This window comes from Rattus norvegicus, chromosome 2, assembly GCF_021556685.1.
Source record: "Rattus norvegicus strain SHRSP/BbbUtx chromosome 2, alternate assembly SHRSP_T2T, whole genome shotgun sequence".
NCBI classification, from domain to species: Eukaryota; Metazoa; Chordata; class Mammalia; order Rodentia; family Muridae; genus Rattus; species Rattus norvegicus.
In genome coordinates this window covers 86,342,340-86,365,535 of record NC_141535.1, presented here as the reverse complement: position 1 = coordinate 86,365,535, position 23,196 = coordinate 86,342,340, and the positions used below count along the sequence as shown (strand labels likewise).

The 23,196-nt window shown below is 39.0% G+C and overlaps 1 protein-coding gene across 4 annotated transcripts; it reads right to left on the bottom strand.

Moving 5' to 3' along the window:
* Positions 1 to 3,293: 3,293 nt before the first annotated feature.
* On the bottom strand, positions 3,294 to 20,321 carry Zfp457 (zinc finger protein 457). Of its 4 annotated transcripts, none has more exons than XR_015674295.1 (6): positions 20,198 to 20,321; positions 10,633 to 10,759; positions 10,061 to 10,156; positions 6,565 to 8,095; positions 5,106 to 5,237; positions 3,294 to 3,631 (listed from the first exon to the last, which is right to left on the bottom strand). XR_015674295.1 is itself a non-coding variant. In XM_087640050.1 (4 exons), exons 1-4 carry the CDS (start codon positions 20,201 to 20,203, stop codon positions 6,822 to 6,824), a joined length of 1,503 nt encoding a protein of 500 aa, XP_087496176.1. In that variant the 5' UTR covers positions 20,204 to 20,321; the 3' UTR covers positions 3,294 to 6,821. The 4 variants fall into 4 exon arrangements, 1 of the variants encoding a protein (XP_087496176.1); XR_015674296.1 differs by having other exon boundaries at positions 5,164 to 5,237; XR_015674294.1 differs by having other exon boundaries at positions 3,294 to 5,237.
* Positions 20,322 to 23,196: the final 2,875 nt, after the last annotated feature.

Sequence of the window (23,196 nt, the reverse complement as noted above, 5' to 3'; positions counted from 1 at the left end):
AATCACTAAGCAGGACAGATAGAGGTGGGACTTTTAGTATTCCTGGTCTAGGGACAGAGAGGAAGGAGTAGAGTAGGAGTAGGAGATCCACCATGCACTTGAGAAGGTGAGAGACAGAGGAAATAGCCACCATATAGGAGCTAGAGGAATGTGTCCCAAGAGCCCCCACTCCCACCCCACAATTGGGTCCAGGGCATCAAAGATGGAATATAGGATTTAGTAAGTAATAGCTCGGGAATACAGGAGGGAGGTAGATTAGTCATGTGAAGGTTAGGTAGTGACCCAGCCATTGATCTGTTCTAGGAATATAACAGTATAAGATTGTGTGTGTGCCTTTCATTTGAGAACTCAGAACATTTGGGTGGATAGCAAGGAATGTGATACTGCTAGAGTCAACTTAAGTACTGAATTAGCTACTACTACACAGATGTTTACTTTAAATCACTACACAGGAGTCTGTGGGTTCTTTCTCTTTGCTGACACAAAAACCTGTGTGATGGTTTGTGTATACTAGGTCTAAGGAGTGGCATTATTAAAAGGTGTGATCTTGCTAGAGTAGGTGTGTCATGTGAGTGTGGTCTTAAGACCCTCATCCTAGCTGCCTAAAAGTCAGTTTTCCACTAGAAGCCTTCAGATGAAGATATAGAACTCTCAACTTTGCCTGTACTATGCTTGCTTGGATGCTGCCATGCTCCTACCTTGAGGATAATTGACCAATCCTCTAAACCTGTAAGCCTGCCCTAATTAAATGTTGCCCTTTACAAGACTTGCACTGGGGGCTGGAGAGATGGCTCAGAGGTTGAGAGCACTGACTACTCTTCCAGAGGTCCTGAGTTCAATTCCCAGCAACCACATAGTGGCTCACAACCATCCGTAATGGAGATATGATGCCCTCTGACATGCAGATATATATGCAGAATAATGTGTATATAACAAATAGATCTTTAAAAAATAGACTCGCATTTGTCAATTGGTCATAGTGTTTGTTCACAGCAGTAAAACCCTAAGACAGAAGTTGGTACCAGGAGTGGGGTATTGCTCTGATAAGCCTGACCTGACCATGCTTTGTTTAAAAGAATGTGGATTTGGGAACTTTGGATTTGGAAAGCCATGGAATGATTTAAGTGTGTCTTAATGAGCCATTATAGTAGGAATATGGAAGTCTTTGTTACTGTGAGTGATTTGAACTGTGCAGACCTGGCCCAAGATGTTTCAGAAGAGAAAATTTCAGTAAGTGACACAGAGACTGCTTTTGTGGTATTTTGGTGAAGAATGTAGCTGATTTTTGCCCTTGTCTGAAGAGTCTAACTGAGGCTAAGGTAAAGAGATTTATATTAATTGCATTGACAAAGAAAGTTTCAGAAACACCCAGCATAGACTTTGTTCTCTGATTAAATCTCATGAAAAGCATTTTGAATAAGCATAGCAAGCTTAGAAAGAAAAAATATAAAGGGCATCAGGAAGTGAAATGGAGTTGAATCCTGTGTTCATAGATATTAAATTGAATTAAGGGAGTGTTGACCTTGGGGCAAGATCCCATCTAGCTAAGTTTAGGTTCAGGTATTTAGGTATAAGTCTTTAAACACAGGAGGCAAAGGCAAGCATTCAAGGCCAGTCTGGGACAGAGCAAGTTCTAAGTGAAGAAAAGCTTAAATATAACTATGGTTGTACATACCTTTAATCCCAGTGCTTAGGAGACAGGCAGGAGTTCAAAGTCAGTCTACAGAGCAAGTTCCAGGACAGCTAAATTTAAGCAGTGAAGAAGTTGGAAAACAGAAAGCTGGCAGTAACGGAATATAACAATTGGGCCATGTTCCAGACACAGGAAGCAGCAGAACACAGTAGCTTTGGTCATTTAGCTCTGGCTTTATATTCAAGGGGGAAAGATTATGGGGACAATTGATGCTGGTTAGCTAGAGCTAAGAAATCAGTGGTGATTAAGAAGAAATCATCATAACTGAAATGAAATCATCTGCCAAGTGTTTTCAGAAAGCACAAAGAAGCTGTGTTCCAGAGATAGTCAAGGTTGTACCTCATGCTGCAGCTATATCTAGTAATGTATAACCAGGTGGTACTGGTTTTGAAGCTGTTAAGGGGTCATGAAGAGCAGCTGAGGCTAGGCATTGTGAAAGGCGAGGAAAGGCCATCTATGAAGTTGCAGCTTCAGTTTCAGTTGACAGCCCAGGACTGAAGGGGTCATGCAAAGGATTTGAGACTTGGCATCATAAAAAATACTTAGGAGAGTCTCTTGGTAAAGCTTAGATGCAGTGGAAGATTCCAGTTTACTGGAGATGCCAGTACTATGGGATGATCGCCAAGACTATCAGTAGCCATGGAGTGGATCAACCTAAGCTTAGAGTGCTACGGAGGGCAAAGGTGGAGAAGTGACACCAGCCTTTGGAGGAGTCCAGAAGTTCATGTGTGGATCCCAGACATTGAAACAAAAGCTGTAACACTGAAGTTGCCTTGGAGACCCCAAGATGTTTAAGAGGTAGAACTGTGGGCTATCTGCTGAGAAAAGCTGCTAACAGAGAGTAGATGTAGCCGAGGAGAAAGAAGTGTCACTGTCAACAAAGATGAAAAAGGAGTTGGAGATCTGAAGAGTGTTTTGATGTCAGACATAGGGATACATAGTTTGGTGTTGGCTCAGCTGGTTTCCTGTCTGGCTTTGGGGTTTACAGTTAAGTGATTTGATGAATCTCAGAAGAGACCTTAAACTTTGAACTTTTTACATTGTTGAAACTGCTACAGACTATGGGAACTTTGGAAGTTGGACTAAATATATTTTGCATTATGCTATGTTTAGTTGGGGCCCTTATAGATTCATATGCTTGAACAACCCTATGGGGGCCAGGGATTGGAATGTGATAATTTCTATGTGCTTGGTCTAGGGAGTGGCACTATTACGAGATGTGACCTTGCTGGAGTTGGTGTGTCACTGTGGGCATTGGCTGAAGCCCCTTATCCTAGCTGCCTAGAAGTCAGTCTTCCAGTAGCTTTCAAATGATGCAAAACTCTCAGATCTGCCTGCACCATGCTTCTCTAGGTGGTACCATGCTCCCACCTTGATGTTGATGGACTGAACGTCTGAACCTGTAAGCAGGCCCCAATTAAATGTTGTCCTTTATAAGATTTGCTTTCATCGTGGTGTCTGTTTATAGCAGTAAACCCTAACTAAGACAAGTTCATTTGAAAGTTGCCATTAAAAATTGTTTAAGATAGTTAAGAAATGCAATTTAATAGCCAGATATTAGGATCCAAGAATCACAAAAGAATGATACTCCAGACTCGAATAGTATGCAAAAGCAAAGAGCATTTATTCAGAAGAATTTCCTACATGCAGGGGTCTCTGCATTTGGGAATGGAGACCCTTAGTAGACTCACAGGCCCAGCTTTGATTGTCAGTTAGAGGAATTCCAGGAAGGGTTCTGTGCCCTTTAACCTTGATTGATTAGCTCTATTTCTACAGGTGTAACTGATTCTACAATTGGTTAGGCTTTGGAGACTTCCCATGGGATTTGCTTAATCATTTTAGGTACCTATGCTTACTTCAGGCCAGATGACAAAGTGTCCTCAGATTGGCTCATGGCTGTGGTTGGATGATCATAGGTTCTGGTTTCCATGTTCTAATCTGGAAAAGAAAAATGTAGTCCTAGTATCACAAATTGCCAATTTGCAGCCTGTCATGGAGTCGGCCCCACTCTAGATAATTCAGTCCTCTTAAGTCATTCACACTTGTGGATTTGTTAGGTACTAGTTCAGTTAATCATAGATATTTTCTATGTCAATGAGATAGTAAACAGCTAAAGATAAGCAACATTTACTTATTCAAATATACAGAAACTGTTAGATGGTCTTCAGAAACATTAGAAATCTGTAGAATATGGCATTAAAAGATATTTTATTAATTTTTGACAATTAGAAAGATCAACTCCTGGTAGCACCCCTGTACTACTTTGAAGATGATGACGAGCATCAGGGACCTCCTAATGGAGTTTGCTGCAAATGTGGCATGCTACCATTGGCTCAACTGCTGATCGGATACTGTCTAAACTGTGGACAAGCAGGACACAACTTAGACTGCTGAACTCTCCCAGGACAAGATAGAGAAATCCTTTATATATCTTGTTCACAGAGAAATCTGTAAGGTATTCTGGGCCAATAGTCCAATGCTGCAGGGGAATTTTTGGAGACTGCCAAGCTGCCAGATGTCCCTAACATTTCTATAGTTTGGAAGCTGCTTGCTCTCCACTTCCTGTTTATTCAGGAAATATTTCCCTTCTCAGGTATATAATGGGTTAAAGACCAGTTAGCTATAGTCTCATAATTAAGCTTAAGTTGATGTTTTAAGGCACAAAAATATGTTTTTAGGTTGGTAAATGAAGTTATGATAAAATGTTATTTAGATACAAAATGTTGAACTCACAATAATAGAGGACAGACTATGTTCTTCAAAGTTAGCAAATAGAAATGGACTGGTCATTTTGAACGTAATACTTACCATATACTATGTAGTTCATTGATGTTAGAGAAAGAGTCTTTTATTTAGATAAAAGGTGGGAATGTTGCAGGATATTTTATCACATTATGAACCCCAAGATTGTGAACTGGAAAACCCTTTTTGTATTGTGGCTTAGCCCTAGTACACACCTTTAATTCAAGAGTCAAATAAATACAACCATAAGTGAAGAGACAGAACAAGCAACAAGCTAGCAGGGAGTGAACATAAATAAACAGAAAGGCAGAATTTTGAAGTGTATTTAAGACAGGGTGGAAAAGGAACAAAAGAGCTTTTTCCATCTGGGATGTCAGTGGAGAAGTAAGGTCAGTTGGGTGAATTCTTTGATTCTTTGAGCTAGCAGGCTTTACAATGATATCTGGTTCCTGAGTCCTCATTGGTAAAACTGAACAGGAGTTTTTGTTTCTAGGCATAGCTTGAGTACAGAATTCAAAGCCCACTCCCACAATGACACACATCCTACAACAAGGAAACCCAAAAGCCCACATCTCCTAATAGTGTCACTCTTTATGGGACAAGAATTCAATCACATGAGTCTATGAGGGCCATACCTATTCACCATCATAGTATTCTAAGAGATACATGCCTAGTCCACTCAATAGAGTAACTTTCTCTGAAAGCTGGTGGAAAATGGAGGTACAAACCCACAGCCAAACATTAGTCAGAGCACCCAGGTTGGAAGTCTCCATCAGGTTTTTTCCTTGGAACTTGGGGAATCCTGCAGAAGAGAAGGAAAAAGTATTCTAAGAACAAGATGGGTTGAGGACACTGCAAAAGAACTGCCTGAGGAATCATTTAAGCGGGGATCATATGGTGTTTCACAGAGACTGAAGCGGGAATCATGGAGCCAGAAGCAGTCTGTATTAGGTTCACAGCATACATTATGGTTGTAGACTTTGGGTTTTTGTGTGCATTCTGACAGTCAGAGTGGGGTTGTCTCTGAGGTCTTGCCTGTTCCTCCTATTGGGTTGGAAGAAACCCAGTTGATATCTCTGAAAGGCTGGCTCTTTTCTGCAGGCGATACAGTGGGAGGGACAAGTCAGAGGGAGACAGGAGGTGGGCAGAAATAAGACAAGTTGCTGTGGTTGGGCTGACACGGTTCCCATCCCTGAAACAGGGCCAGCATGTGGCTCCATAAGTGTTGATGGCTGCTGTGGTCATAAGGCTTGCTTGTATAATAATGTACATATATGTTCCTCCTTCAAGGAATGTCCTCTCTGTTAATTTTTAATGACTCCATGATAATTAACCAGGAGTCAAAGGTGTAGCTAATGCCTCAGCAAAATGGTAAATACTAAGACCAGCAGGACAGTCTTTAAGGCTATGGGAAACAACCCTGAAGACATGAGTCCAAAGATATAGAATTTCTCAGCAATGCAAAATATAAGAAGGCAATATGAATTACATGAGTGGCTTCACAAATCTAAAAAAACAAAAGCAGCTGCACTCAAAGACAACTTGTCAGAAGATACTATGGAAGACATAAAAAGATTTAGGGAGGAGTAATGGAAGAAGATACCACCCAGCTTAGTTTTTTGTTTCTGCTTACAAGGGCAGGAAGATTCATGAGTTCAGGGTCTGCTTGGGACAGAGCAAGGTTAGGCCTGGTTGTGGTAGGAATGGCAATCTCAGAATGAGGTTCCACACAGCTAGCTTATTGTCTATGCTTAACAGGAGCAGGCAGATGTCTGAATTGTTTTGCAATGTTGAGAAAAGTGCTTCCAATCTCCCAAGAATCAGGGGGTTGGGCTTATGAGATGCTGATTCATGGGATAATCAAAAGGGAACTTGGATAAATTGCTGGGTTGACATGTAAATAAGACTGGGTTTTAATCTAAAAAAGATGACCTATCCAGAGAATTTTTCAGAAGAGCAAGCGAGAACTGCTTAGAGAACTGTCTGGAGCAGAATATACAGAAAGCAGTCTCAAAAGCTGTCTCGAGCTCAATATAGGCTACTAGCTTGGACCCACAATTTAAATTCAAGTTATTTTTTCACCACTCCCAAACATCCATTCTCTCAAAACCCCTCTCCAAGCCACATACTTCACCATGTTAGGTATTCTCTCCTGTTTGAATGATCGTGTTTAGAAAGTAAAGATGAATAATGTAAGGCCTTTCCATGTGCTTCACCCTTGTATAGCTTTCCTTTTGTATAAATTTCCTTATGTTTGGAAAATCTTGATAGAGAATGGAAGGCCTTTCCACAGACTTCATCTTTGTACAGTTTCTCCTGTATGAATGATTTTGTGTTTAGAAAGTAATGATGGATATTGGAAGGCCTTGCTACATATTTCACACTTCTATAGTTTCTCTTCTGTATTAAGTTTCTTATGTTTGGAAAGTCTTGATGGATAACTGAAGCCCTTGCTACATATTTCACCACTGTAGGGATTCCCTCCTGCATGAACTTTCTTATGTTTGGAAAGTCTTGATGGATAATGAAAGGCCTTGCCACAAACTTCACATTTGTAGGGTTTTTCTCTTGTATGAATTCTCTTGTGATGAGAAAGTTTTGATGAAATATTGAAGGCCTGGCCACACACTTCACATTTGTAGGGTTTTTCTCCAGTATGAATTCTCTTGTGTACAGAAAATATTGATGGACAGTGGAAGGCCCTGCCACATATCTCACACTTGTAGGGTTTTTCTCCCGTATGAATTCTCTTGTGTACCGAGAGTAATGATGGAAAGTGGAAGGCCTTTCCACATACTTCACACTTGTATGGTTTCTCTTCTGTATGAATTTTCTTATGTTTGGAAAGTCTTGACGGAGAACCAAAGGCCTTGCCACATACTTCACACTTGTAGGGTTTCTCTCCTGTGTGAATTATCATGTGTTTACGAAGTGATGATGAAAAACAGAAGGCATTCCCACATATTTCACACTTGTATGGTTTTTCTTCTGTATGAATTTTCTTATGGTTGGAAAGCCTTGATGGATAATCAAAGGCCTTGCCACATATGCCACACTTGTAGGGATTTTCTTCTGTATGAATTATCTTGTGTTTAGAAAGTCTTGATGGATAATGGAAGTCCTTGCCACATACTTCACACTTGTATGGTTTTTCTCCCGTGTGAGTTTTCTTATGTCTGGAAAGTTTTGATGGATCGTGAAAAGCTTTGCCACAAACTTCACAGTTGTAGGGTTTTTCTCCTGTATGAATTCTCTTATGGTTGGAAAGTCTTGATGGATAATTGAAGGCCTTGCCACATACTACACATTTGTGTGGTTTCTCTCCTGTATGAATTTTCTTATGGTCAGAAAGTCTTGATGGATAATGGAAGGTCTTGCCACAGTCTTCACATTTGTAAGGTTTTTCTCCTGTATGAACTATCTTGTTTTGAGAAAGTAATGATGGATATTGGAAGTTCTTGCCACAATTTTCAGAATTGTAGATTTTTTCTCCTGTATGATTTCTTTTGTGGTCAGAAAATAATGATGGAAAATGGAAGGACTTGCCACATTCTTCACACTTGTAGGACTTTACTCTTAAATGAGTTCTCTGGTGATTCTGATACACGTTTTTGTGTTCAAAGCCTTTGCCATATTCTTTGCACATATAGCCTTTTGCCCCTGGTGAGGAAGGGTTGAGAAATGAATGAAAGCAGATTAATATTCTGTATATTTACAGTATATATTTTAAAAATCGAAAATTTACTTATACTTGCATTTGTCTATAAAACTGATAAGCTACATTGAAATTTCTACCATTACTCATTGAAACCTAATTTATAGCACAGCATAGGTGAAAGTCATGCAAACTTCCACTGAAATAAGAAGACCATGACTACAAAGAACTAGAAACAAGGGAATGTTAATCAAAGTCAAAATTGTAAGGAAAGCATAACATCAACTGTGAAAACCCATAATAGCATCATATAAATACAAATCAAACCCTTAAACAAATGTAAACATTTTATGATGAGTTAATAACAAAGTATAAAATAGTGTAACATGGAAAATACCTGAATAAACAATATATATATTATTTTTTCTGAGTATACAAAACCTGAATGAACAATATACATGTATGTGTATATGTATTTGTATGTATATACATTGAGTATACATATACACACATTAAAAGTATATAGTTTAATTTTGAAAGTTCAGTGGCATTAGAACTCTCCTGCACTGTGGCTGCTGCTGCTTGTAGGTAGTGACATTCTGAGTGTCCTCGTTAGTAATCCCAAGTCGCCCTCTGTGTTTACATGTACTGAGGTAACTGTAAACTAATGGAACCTGGAAGAACTTTTCCACATTTAGGAGCTTTTGTACAGCAAGGTCACATGTCCTGATTAAAAGAAGAAGACATAGTATTACCCATATGCAAGGGAAAAAGCTGAAATGAGGAACTGTCATTGTGTTAGCTGTCTGTTGAATTGGGAAGCGATGGCACAGGTTCTTAAATTTGTGTTTCTCAAATGTGAATTGTAGTCTGATGCTGCTCTGTGTAGACTGTATGTGCTATGAGTAGTCTCAGCACTGAACATGCACTGATAACCTCGCAGATGAACGAACGCAGCCTTTGTCCTAGGTTTCCCTACGCCTCACCGAGTGTCTGAGTGCTGGAGAACTTGCGTATCCTGTTTGCTAGCAGAGCTACTTCCTGCTTTTTCCTTTGTTGTTACATATTTTTATCTTTGAAGTTTAATTTTTACTACTGTTAATTTAAGTAAGATTTGTTCCATGTATAAAATGGCATTGCCAGTGAGAATCAACAGTTGAGTTCTAACTAAAAAAAAAAAGAAAAAAAACACTTTCCATAATAACATGAAATAATAAATTTCAAGGACCCAAGGCAAAGAGTTTTATAAATATCTTTAGGCATAGTGTTTTTGTACATCATGTAAAGATTATCCTCGTATTATATAAAAACTGATTTTTCCGCCCCCATATGTTGTTGCCAACCAGACATGGCATTGTAATGCTTATTCTCAGAATCTCCAATCTCAAATTTGTATAAGTAATGGTCCCATTTATTCTTTTACTTGTCAATAAAAACTAATCAGCCAATGGCTGGGCTGAAGAGAAAAATAGAACTGGACTGCTGCCATCCCAGGGAAGAAGATACACACACACACACACACACACACACACACACACACACACACACACACACACAAATTCAAATACACAGAGAAGGGGGAAAGGAAGACTAGCTATGAAGGAGGAGTCCAGAAACACATTATTGTCTTTGACTCTTTCATTTGTGAGCTGGCTAGGGATAAAGAAAAATCATAACTTTTAAAAATGCATGTACACATATCTTATGAAAAACATAAATAGCCTAGTTAAAGATTACATAGAAATGACGGAGCTTAGGCTGTCTTGGAAACACAAGTTAATCTCATGGTAGAAGAAGACAAAACTTATGGGACTCAAAGCATCCTAAACATTACATGATGTTCTCCTTTGAAAGAAAAATAAAATCAGATCTTTAAAAGGTGAGTTATAACAGAATATTTTGTCTCAATGGCTTTATGTTGTATCTTAAAATTCCCTACTCTTTTCTCTGACACCCTCCTTCTGACACACCTGGGTGCACAGTGATGGCCTCTTGTTTCTTCATATCTGAAGAGTCTTTTATTTGTTCCAGTAATGTGACCAGGTATGGCTTAGAGGAAGCAAGACCTGTTTGTGGGAAAAGGGAACATTGTTAGTATGTTCTCCTGGGAAATAAAATGTCCCTCCAGGATTGTGTGTGCAAGGATGAAAAGATTTAAAAATTAAACAAAAAAAAAAGGCATGTACAGGATTAGTTCTCATGTGTTTTCTGTTCTAAGTATTCTATTTCAGAATACTTAGGAGGGACTTAGAGTTTGTGGGTTCCAAGCTTCATATCCCTCAGTTACAAGGAGAGCTTTAAAACCTAAGTGTGTGTCACAGTCTCTTTAAGGCATACCACTGACGTTCTAATACAAATGATACATTTAACGGGGTGGTATGAACACAAGAAGAAATAGTTCTAAGCTATATGAATAATGTTAATTTTCCTTTAAAGTACTCTATGAACCTCACTGGGGAAGCACAAGTTCCCATGAGGTACTGTACAAAGGGAATAACTTTCATACTGACAACTAAGAATTCATCATAGAATTTGTCCTCACCCAAGAACACAAGGTTGCTGTAATTTTCCAACATCACATCCCGGTACAATTTCCACTGATCAGGACCCAAGCATTCCCATTCCTCTGCTGAAAAGTACATAGCCACATCACAGAATGACAACATATCCTGAAAAAAAAAAAGAATAAACACCACACATTATTGTTGGGGGGTTAGTCTGGTGCTTCTATGTATTCAAATGCTAATTTCTATACCCCAAGATCTGGCTGCCCCAAGACAAGTGAATTCTCATGTACACCAGTGTTTGTTGTGTAAACCTTGCTTTCCAATTTAAAACTGTTGGTTAAATCAAACTGGCAATAATCAATTATGGGGGAAAATAGAGGTAGGCAGGGATTAGTGACTGGGCTGGAGGTCAAAGGTAAAGACCAAGTGGAGGAGAAGGAGAAATAGAGAGGGGAAGGAGAAGACGGGAGGACAGAAGGTCTCCATTAGACATGCTAAAGTGAAATGCCCCTGCCTCCATTCTGGACAGACTGATGGACCAGAAATAATTCAGGAAAGACTCAAACAGCAAAGATTTGGGGAACACAGATGGGGAAGTAGCCAGTCTACTATTTAGAAAAAATAGATTAGGAGTAATGCCCCAGTAATTGAGCAAACACCAAATAAATAATAAGCTGAGTCTCATTCATTTTGAAGCTGAACTGGGATAGAAATAACCACTTTTATTCAATAAGCTGATTATAACCATGAATAATAATATAAGTACCAAGAGACATCATGTGCTTCTGCATATAAATCTAAAGGTGGCCCTGACTGAGAGGAGAGCTGTAAATACTTCTGATAGAGATAAGTAATAGCCCTAAAATACTATTGATGTGATGCTGGGGGGTAACACAGGACTCATCTCTAAGGAAAGTCAATGGCGGAAGGTCCCAGAAATTTCTGTGGTTTAATACTTTAAAGGACCACAAAATGGAGAACAAGAACAACTACAATACAATGTGCTGGGGCTGAAGAGATAGCTCAGTAGTTAAGAGCACTGTTTACCCTTCCAAAGGACATGGATCCTAAATGCCACATAGCCAGTTACAACTGTCTATAACTCAAGTTAGAGATGATCAAACAATCTCTTAGATATGAATAGTACCAAAATATAACACATTGATGTCTGAGTTACAGCTTCTATTCCTGCCATTAAACTCTATGATCAAATATCAGTTTGAGGAGAAAGGGGTTTATTGGGCTTATAAATAGCATGGTTCATTATTGAAGGAAGTCAGGAGAGAGATTTAAACAGGACAGGAACCTGCAGGTAGGAGATGATTTAGAGATAATGAAGGGGTTCTCCTTATAGACTTGCCCTACATGACTTGCTCAGCCTGCTTCTTTATAGAAACCATGGTCACCAGCCCAGATGTAGCACTTTGAATATCAGTGTGTGCCACGTTCCATCAGTCACTAGGAAAGCACTCTACAGGGTAACACGCAGCCTGATCTTAGAAGTGTATTTCCTAAATTGACGTTTCCTATACTCACATATAGTATAGCTATACTTTATTTCAAGTGTACATTACTCTAGCCAGCACAATGAAAAATAGAAAAACAGTACATTTTTTCTTTCTTTTTCTTTTCTTTTTTTCCTGGAGCTGAGGACCGAACCCAAGGCCTTGTGCTTGCTAGGCAAGCCCTCTACCACTGAGCTAAATCCCCAACTCCTACATTTTTTTCTTAACATATACATTTAGTTCCATGATTGTATTATAATACAGCACACATTGTGCACATAGTCTCACAGTAGAGAGCTGTGGTGATGGAGAAGATATTTCTTAACCCAATATGCACAATCACAATGACCAATACGATGAAGATGCAAATCTGATGAGCACCTTTCAGCTGAGGTCCGCATCCTGAGCATGTACAGAGAGATGCAAATGACAGTGCACTAAGGGTCTGAGTTTGAGCAGTCAATGGGTAGAAGAATACATGAAGAATTGGTAGATAAAAACAATCAAAATATATTAGCAAGGTTTAATAGGAAATTCAGCAATAAGTTCAGTCACTGTGGGGGAATCTAGCCAGACACAAGGCTGCCTCAGAGGCCCCATGCAAGGACAATGGGAACTTTAGTTCTCTGTCTTCGTCCAGTAGTGGACGTGGCCAGGCAAATCTGACACAGGATGCAGTGCCATGAAGGAGTCAGTTACATGGGGATCTCACACTTCTCCTGTGACTGTGGTTATCTGCCCCAAGGCAGCTGTTTCTGAGCTACCATGTGTTCTCATTGCCAATATTGTGACTCATCTCTGGTGACCTTGGCCATTTTCCATCTACTAATATTACAGTGCTTGTTGTACCTTGCTTGCCTTTGGGTCATCAGTTCATAACCTGCTCCTGCTCTTTATCCTGTTCCAAACTATTGCTTTTGTCTTCTTTATGTCTTTTTCTTTTTCAACCCAGGTCCACCCATTGCCATTTGAGGTCTTAATTCCCATGGGTTCAGTACAAAATCCATATCCTAAAATTCCTTTATCTTACATAAATGAAAAAAGACATCCATTGATCAATATTCTGCCAAGTTTCCTTTTCCTGAGATTATTGGCCAATGGAATAAACATTATATCTTTAACTTGATTTATAATCTTTTGGATTCAACTTTTGATACTCTTAGATTTCTGAGACAGCATAAAAAGAGACAGAAGACAGAAAACAGACAGGAGTCTGATCTTTGACACACAGGAGTAAATTGATTAGCTCACAAACTGAAAGACAGACTCACTCTCATGGGAAATTGAGTATAAAAAGAGAGGAAAGAAGGCTGAAATCATTTATAGGGGCAGAATAAGGAGTTTGGGAATGAGGCACAAATTCCATTTTTCTCTCCTGAAGTCTCTCCTTTGCCAAGTTGTTTTCTAAAGTTGAGACAGGTTAACTCTTCAGAAATTCCTCTCTAGAAAGAGTAAGAAGACTGGCAAAGTCACTTGTAATCTCAGAGCACCAAGCAAAGTGGATTAGTTCTAGTGACCTGGGTCAGCAGTGCTCCTGATACAGGTAAGTCAGTCTGATAGCATAGGAAGCAGGGTCACACAGCAAGTGGTACTTGTCTATTTATGCCTGAAGCAGTAATGTCCATTCTCATCTGACAAATCTTGCTTGTAAAAACAGGATTCCAATGTGAATACAGCTGACTTTCCTCAACCTTACTTCTCTGCTACAACTAGCAAAGCGATGTTTTGTGGGACAGCCTGTCATCCAAGCTAATCTGTCTTGCCAAAGCAGACAACATCAAGAAGGAGAGACTGCAGACCTGCATGAGGCTCCTAGAGCAGCAGCATCTTCCTCATTTCCCCCAACTGATAGAAAATAGAAATATTTGCAATTACACATAACTTAGATGAACACTAGCCCCTCACTTGTCTCTTTACAAGGTACAAGCCAGATTTCTCCATTCACACAACACTCATCCCATATTCCTGTGCACCTTTTCGTGTGTACTGATATGTAGTCCTATCTGTTGCTCTCAACTTTTTCCTGATCTTCTTCTCTTTGTTCATGCTCACAAATCTAACAACATTCATGTTGTAACAAATGACCATATTGAATCTTGTATCATCATTAAATAGTATCTCAAATTAATCAAATTGTGTACCACAATTCCCTTATTATTTTCTTTATGATTTAGTTAAACTTCATATTAATTAAAGAAGTTCACTTCCAAGGACACTAAGATGAACTCAAAATCAAAGAAAAGGGGAATATAATGAAAAATAGGGTGTTAAAAGAATACAGAGCTGTTTTATAACGGAAAAGAATAAAGGGAGCTATTATGAAGTAAGACTTAAACCTAATTAAACAATATTTAATTTTCCTGTGGATGGGCTGACTGCTAGGACATGCCTGCATTTTCTCCTAAAAACCTTATGATCAGTTCTCATAGAAAAATAAACAATATAAAAGGTCACACTGGTATTTCTCCTCAATATTCTACGAGATAGAAATATTGGCAATTATGCATTACTTAGATGAACACTAGTACACGGATTTTATAAGTACAATCATAAACTTCACCAAAGACTCCAAAACATTTTTAAAAGGCATAAAGAAGCATCTCAGTGCCATTAAAGACAAAGGTCATAAGGAGAATGAATGCTGCTGTGATGCCCAAGAAACCAAGAACATCAGAATGATGGAAATGATAAAACATTCGAGGATTTCAAACTGGAATTCAATAAAGAGAAACACTGAAGAGGTCTCTAGCAACAATGAAGACAGAAGTCAAAAGCCCAAAATCCAAAATGAAAGCTTAAAAGAAAAACAATAGAATTAATCAGCAGAAGACAGCATATAAGAACTTAAAAGATAAGGTAGATGATCTAGAAAAAAATAAAATAAGAATATGAAATAAAATAAGAAAAAAATCTGTGGGAATGAAACATATAGGAAATATTAGAGACTGTGAAAAGGCCATGTCTTCAAATTACAGGTATAGATGAGGGAGAAAAATTCCGAGGCAATGGCACATATATGATCTTCATAGAGGCTGTAAAAGAAATCTTCCCTAAACTAAGGAAAGAGATACCCATAATAAATTAAAAAATTCTACCAATAACACTAATTGGATAAGACCAGAAAATAAAATACTCATGGAATAAAAAAAATCTGTAAGTGAAAAAACACATTTATTAAAATAACAGCCTATATCTAAATGGATCTTTGAAAGCCAAAAGAACCTGAAGAAATAAATGTCTTCCAAGTCCTAAAGAAGCTATGACGTCCAACCTAAGCTACTGTACCACACAACTGTCTGCAGTAGCTGAAGGAAAAAGAAAAACTATCCACAATATAAAGAGCATTTCAAGAATTATATTCTATAACCCAAACCTATAGAAAATACAGATCACAGCATTTTAGGCTATAGAGAGGGATGAGCACAGCCACAAGCCTCTAGAAAGGAATGGGAAGCAAAAATTACTAAAATACAAAGGGCCACTGAGAACACAAGCAACACTGAAAATGAGGAACGCAGTGACAATTAGCACTCACATAAAAGAACAAGGATGCCCATAGTCCTCCAGTCCTCCATCCAAGAGAGTCAGGATGATAACTTTTAAATTTTCCAAAAAGGGCAAGTTTTCAAAATGTTCCTTTTTGATTGTCTATTTTTTTTGTGTGTGTCTGTTGTAATGTCTCCTTGTTCATTTCTGACCCTTATCATTTGGGTCCTATTTTTCTTGGTGATCTGGGTCAAGTGTCCCTCAATCTTGTTTACCTTCTTAATGAATCTTCTGTGAATTGGATGATCATTTGAATCTTGTTATTTGACCTATGTTCAATTATTTTCCTTCTGGTTATTTTGTTTCTTTGTTTTCTTGTTTTGTTTTTTTTCTTTCCTTTTTATTAATTTGACAGGATTTGGATTGTGTTTGTTCTTATATATCCAAAATTTCTTCATTTTACCATTTTTATCATTTCTCTGTATTCTTTCTCATAGTTTCATGTAGGTAATTAGAACTACAATCTTCACCTATAGGATTGACCTCAACAGGTCTCAAAGCTTTAGTCTTCTTGAGATTTTATTTTCATTCTTGTGTATGTTTTACATATAAATAAACAAAATCAAAGGGGGAAAATTAACACTCTTAGCAGACTCAAATCAAATGGGGTGACCGAAATTTCAATAAAAAGTTTTCCAGCTAAAAAAATATTCTATGCCCAGATGGATTCACAACAATTCACAGAGGCATTCAAAGTGCTACAATTAATCCTTCCTCAACCATTAAATAAATATATGAACATAAGGCCCACCTAAAACCTATTTCTATGAAGCTATTATCACTCTGATAACAAAATTAGGTAGAGACACAGCACAAACTACAAGACAAAAACACTAGTAGCCAATATTCATAAGGTAGTCAGATTCGAAGTGCTCAAAAAAAAAACTTGCAAAAAAAATATAGACACATGTCAAAAACATTATCAACCGTGACAAATTGGCTTTATCCATTAAATGAAAGAATGGTTCATCGTATGCAAGTCAATAAATGCAATAAATGACAGAATATTATGGACAAAAATCACATGGTCATCGCAACTGGAGCAGAAAGATCTTCAATGTACTCCAATATGCTTTCATGATAAAGTGGAAGAGAATGTAGTACAAGTGGGTTGTTACTTCAAGGGAAGGAATGCCAAAATGAAGAAGAAAGAAAGAGAGAGAGAGAGAGAGAGAGAGAGAGAGAGAGAGAGAGAGAGAGAAAGAGGGGGAAGAAGGGAGAGAGGAAGGAAGAAAGAGGGAGGAAGGGAGGGAAAAGGGAAAAAGAAAAGTGTCTTTGGACTCACTGACTGAAATATTTTTTTTTTTTTTGGTTCTTTTTTTTTCGGAGCTGGGGACCGAACCCAGGGCCTTGCGCTTCCTAGGCAAGTGTTCTGCCACTGAGCCAAATCCCCAGCCCGACTGAAATATTTTAACTTAAAAGCAGAAAATTGGGGTTGGAGAGATGGCTCAGCGGTTAAGAGCACTGACTGCTCTTCCAGAGGTCTTGAGTTCAATTCCCAGCAACCACACTGTGGCTCAGGAGCATCTTGTAATGAGGTCTAGTGCCCTCTTCTGGCTTGCAGGCGTACATGCAGGCAGAAAGCTGTGGGATGTATACATAATGAATAATTTTTTTTTTAAAAGCAGAAAATTATAGCAACCTGTGCAACTCAGGTTTATTCATTTGTCGTTTTGAAGCCCATTAAAATCAGTACAAATAAGGCTTGTGTATTCCTTTCATGGCCTCTGACAGCCATCACCAGGAACTGAAAGACATCACCCAACACAAGGACCTTTCAACGTTTTCCATAAATGACTTGTCAAACATGACAAGGTTCCCACCTGAGTCTGTTAAAATCAGTAAGTCCTTCATTCATGTCATCACTCACATAACATTCAGGTGAAATGAAAAGAGCCGTTGAGGAAAAGGGCAGGATTGCTCACAATAGGAGATTGGACTCCTCCCTGAGGAAGAGGGAGGAATCCCACCTTGACAGTTTACTCTACTGCCTGGATGTTGGTGACACCAGAAGTGAAGGACAGTGGTAGATGTGGTTATCACTTCCCATCTGTAGAACTGCAATGCTGTTTCTTAAAAGATTCATGTAAATTCAGAAGAAATCTCCCCAAGATCATGACAGAAAATAACAGAAGAATATGCAAAGATAACTAACACTCCCTGCAAATACAGAGGAATGGTCAAGGCAGGCAAAGAGGAGAATCTTTCCCCACACTATAAATAGAAACAAGCTTCTAATTCCCAACACTAGTCATTAGCAAAAAGATGCTAGTGAAAATGTGGGTTTAAGATTTCAAATACATTCCATAGAACTTCCTAAAGCACATTAGTAACATCTTTATAATTAGAAGATGTCAATTGTATTAATTTCTGTCAGGTCACTGGTGCTCAGAAGTGAAAGGAACTTGAAGAAGTTATTATAACACCCAAAGAACTATGCTTTAAGAATCTTTTTAAAACACAGGGTCTCATATAGACTAGGCTAAACTTGAGTTGAGTATGAAGGAGAGGATGACTTTGAACCCCAGGATTCCTGACTCCTCCTCAAAATACAGACTTGACAAAAATGAATCACAAAATACACTTAAGCTCATTCTTCAATCACTAGGCTGTGGAATTTTAAATATATATAAATATTTGGTGCCTGTACCTTATATGTGACCATGCTGCTGGACCACTGTAAGATGTGCTTTGCTGTACAGGACAACACAATTCGCACTTTACAAATTGTTATATTTTTCCTACAGATTACCAAGATTAACTATCCTAGATAAGGTTGCAAAATCATTGAAAATCCCAGTAGATAGGACAAGGTGGTCTGCAGTCCATGCTTCCTGAGGGTAGACTTGAATACCATAAGCCGAATCTCCAGTTCACTAACACTCAGTTTGACTGAAGAGTGACAATATAAGCAAGATTACCTTAGATTGGGGAGGGGCTGTGGAGGAGAAATCCTAAAAAACAAAAACCCTGTGTCTGGTTGTAAATGAAAAACTCTTGTGTACAGAGACTGATGGCCCAGGTGGAAATTCATTGAGGGACAGAGCCTGGAATTTTACAGGTTCAGGGGTAGCTGTATATATCTTGGGCTGATTTTACCTTCAGAACAGTCACTCCCTGCCTCATTCCATAGTGGACCACACAGCTTGTGAAAACAGATAAAATCCTCTCACAATCCACTGACTTGGCAGAACATGAGCTTCTACCAGTCCGAAAGCTAAAATCTCATTAGAAGGTATCTTAGGTGAATAGAGTATCTCCCATGTCTCATAGTACATGCCTCTATCAGACTCACACCAATGTATTTTAAACTTTCCTTAGTTAATGACATTATTTGCTCTGTAAAACCATGAAACTGATTCCATGTTGGAGTATGGAATTTGGATTAAACTAAATCTGTTTTCTCAGATCATGGCTAGTCACACGGCTCTGGAGTAAACTATTCTCTTAACCCTTTAAGAGGAGAACTGTGCATTTTGCATGGACAGGAACCTATGTGAAAATTATAAGACCCCAGGTGTACCACAGCTTTCCAAATTTATCTTACAGCTTTTCAAACACAGTTGAAAAACTTAGGGAATTCTTTCTAAAACAATTAAGTGTGCATCAGTAGGCCTGAATGTCACATTGAGGGACAGAGTAAATTTAAGAGGGTTCAGACACTGCTGATAATGTGAACAGACAGAAGAGAGGCATTTGATAAGAACATAGTACAGATCCTGGCAGATTAAAGAGAACAATGTACAGAGCTTGGGAGAGGAGCAGAGCCATTTCCCCCCTTTCCTTTCAGACAGTCCAGACCCACCAACAATCGTTCATCGCACCAGTCATCTCCCATATGAGAAATGGACTCCAAATTTTGGATAGTACACATACTCAGAACTGTTGAAGTATTGCTGTCTGGCGACTTTAAATTTGATGTATAAAATCCATAATTATCTGGATTGTGCACATACTGGTTCGTACCAATTCCAACATTATTCTGTGGTTATATAGCCATCTCTTGTGATGATTCAGGTGATAGGGTTGTACACTGTGAATTCCTATTCAAACCGAGGCATTCATAAATCTAACAATTAATTCCAAAGGAAAAGGAACTAATATCCCGTACAACAATCACCCTCACAGAACTCTCTGTCACTGGACACTTGGAACTTTAGGAAGCTGTTTGAGCTCAAACCAGTAGTGGTCTTTAGGACATACAGTATAGGAGGTAGTAGATGTCCCCAGGTTCTGTATGTCTGACTACAGCCACTTGAGAACGGCTCAGCTAAGCAAAGCACGTTTCCGCAGTAAAGATGATCGAGCTCCCTTCAGCATCTCAGCACAGGCAGTCAGCAGACCCAACCTGCCCTTGCAATCATGTTTTCAACTTTCTCCTCTTCAAACCAGTGCCCAGGCGCAGTGGCCCATCCTAGGTCAGCACAGCACCTCCAGGTCAGCAGCATCTCCTGTCTCCCAACCAGCTCAAGTCACCTCCCTCTGCGTCCTACCCGCCACCCTGCACAGTTCCTCTGATCTGCAAAACGGCGCTGCTGCCTGCACCAACCTCCATGACAGAGATCCAAACGCAGTGTTCAAAAGTACAACTGCACAAATAATGAGGAGAAGCGAAGTTTGAAGAAAGAACGCGGAAGCCTGATGCTGACAGCTCATTCTGATGACGCCACAGTGGTTGGGACTACATTTCCCACAAGTTATTTAGAAGGACTTCCGGGAACCCAAGGAAGCGTTTTTGTATGCCTGCAGGTGGGCGTGCACGGGAAACTTGGGCTCTTTCCTTTCACCCTAATGTTCCCACGCTATCTCTGCTAAAACGTTGTGATTTGAAAGCTCAGATTTACTTATAGAATCTTATTCAGGAATGAAAAATTCATGCTTTCATGATCTGCTTTACATAAAAATATTAAAGCAGGAAGTAAACGTAGGAGGGAGCATTATCTCTCTCTTTTTTTCACCATCTTTATTAAATTGGGTATTTCTTATTTACATTTCAAATGTTATTCCCTTTCCCGGTTTCCAGGCCAACATCCCCTTAACCCCTCCCACTCCCCTTCTATATGGGTGTTCCCCTCCCCATCCTCTCCCCATTACCGCCCTCTCCCCAAGAAGCTCGCAACAATCACGTTCACTGGGGGTTCAGTCTTGGCAGGACCAAGGGCTTCCCCTTCCACTGGTGAAGAGCTCTACATCTTTATCTGCAGGAGGCAGATAGTGAATATCTTCTGCAGTCAACAAGGAAGAGGTGGTCACACTGGCTAGAACTGACCATATGTGTGAGACATCAAAGCCCCCCCTCTACCATGACTTGATTCCTCTAGCAAGACTAAACCTCAAATAAGGCCACCTCCTATCAGTGTTACTTCCTATGGACCAAGCATATTCAAACTACCACTGTCTCCTTGTCACATAATAATAAAACCACCAAATATTAGAATCAATTCCTCAAAAACAGACACAGGATAAGTTTTCAATAAAAAGAAATAGACAAACTGAATGGATACAAGGAAAAAAGTCCATCCTGCTGCCTACAAGAAACATACTTGTTATGTTTCATCAAACATAACATCAAAGATAGCTATCACCTCAGAGTAAACAAGTATAAACTAATTTTCTAGGCAACTGGACCTCAGAAAGAAGCCGATGTAGTTCTTCTAAGTTGTAACAAAATAGCATTCAAACCCAAATTAATCATAAAACAAACCAAACAGAGAGGAACACTTCAAACTCATTGAAGGAAAAATCCACAAGGATGTTTCAATTAACATCTGTGTCACAAATTCAAGGACACTCTGTAAGAGAAACATTACCAGGGTTAATCCCACACTGGCCATAACATATTAATCACTGGAGAGTTCAATATCCCATTCTCACCTATAGAGATAGGTTACTCAGCCAAAAGCTAAACAAAAAATACCATCACTGACAAACATTATAAACCAAATGGATATGACAGATATCTACAGAACCTTTTATCAAAAACAAAAGAATATATTTTCTTCTCAGCTCTCATGGAACTTTCTCCCAAACTGACCACATACTTGATCTCAAAGCAAACTTGGAGGAAGATGGAGGAAAAAGAAGTGGAAGGAAGATGAAGCAGAAAAACATGGCCCGAAGAAACCGCAAATAGCAAGGGATCTCATAGCTGGAGAAGAGAGTAGTATGGTGGTAAATCTGCACGATGTAGTCATGCAGCTTGTAAATATTTTAACTGAGTTGTTTTTTTTTACACAGGCTTATTGGGGTTGGAAATTTATTTCAACAAATTGACACCCAACACGGGGCAGATATTGAAATGCCATATGTTGCAGAAATATTTTAATCCTGGCCCAGGGTTTCTATCCCGCCTTTACCACTTAGTTCCTGAATAAGAACACACAAAAGTTTTATATTTACAATAAGCCTTATATATTACAAAAGATGGGCAGATACCTAGCCTTCATGCTATCAGAATCTAAATTCTTATTGATATATTTACTTCAAATTATTACTTCATAGTTACAGTATTTCATCTAGACTACACTTAACTCCAATTAGTCAGCTCACATTTCTTGATGGCTCACCTAACCCATAGCAGCTTCTCCTTCTCCCTCCTGCATGTTCTTCTTCTCCTGGTTCTCCTGACCACAAGCCCAGGAAACCTAAACAGTACCAATGTCTCTTCTGCCTAGCTATTAGCTTGTTGGCATCTTTATTTACCAATCAGAAATAATGTGGAGCAGGATCACAGGGGCTAGGTGAACACTCCAGGTCTTGAGGGCCTCCACTTAATGTTACAATAGACAGGAAAAGGCAAAATCTCAACATATACTGGTTTAGTTAAATCACAGATGTTTTCTATAGCAGTAAATAATAGAAAAGGATACAGGATACCATGACATGCTACCTCCTGCTACTCTCTGTTCCTAGCAGTATCTCTGTTTCTATGGCTGGCACCACATTGGCTCTGGCTACTCTCTGGCCGCAGCAGCGACCGCCACCTTGGGACTCTCTGCTGGGAACCCTGCTCACATTCCCAGCATCTGCCCCCCATGGTTATAGTTACAACTCCCAGTAACCTATTAAAATCAAAACTCTTAAGTCTTGTAATTTATCAATCAGATATATATCAGTAAATTCTCACTCCACAAGATGTCCACACAATAAATTCAGAGCTAATTCATATTGATATACACTGCTCACCTAGATAAGACAAATTGTCCTGTAATTATCCATCCCTTTTATGCTTTTCATAGCTACCCGTGGCTATTTAAAGCCACACAGAGGTGGGTCATCCTTTTTCTCCTCCATCTTCGTTTCTTCTCTTCTTCCTCCTCTCAAAAACTCTGTACCCACATTACTTATTCACTGCCCAATCACAGGCCTTGTCTTATCTTGTGCCTACCCTACCCTTCATAAAGTCATCAATCCACAGTTTTCTAAATGAATGGCATAGTAAATAGCTAGAGACATGCAATGTATGCCTATTCAAATATGCTGAGAATGTTAGTCTTCAGAAATATGAGAAATCTGTAGTGTACGGCATTGAAAGATATTTTATTAATG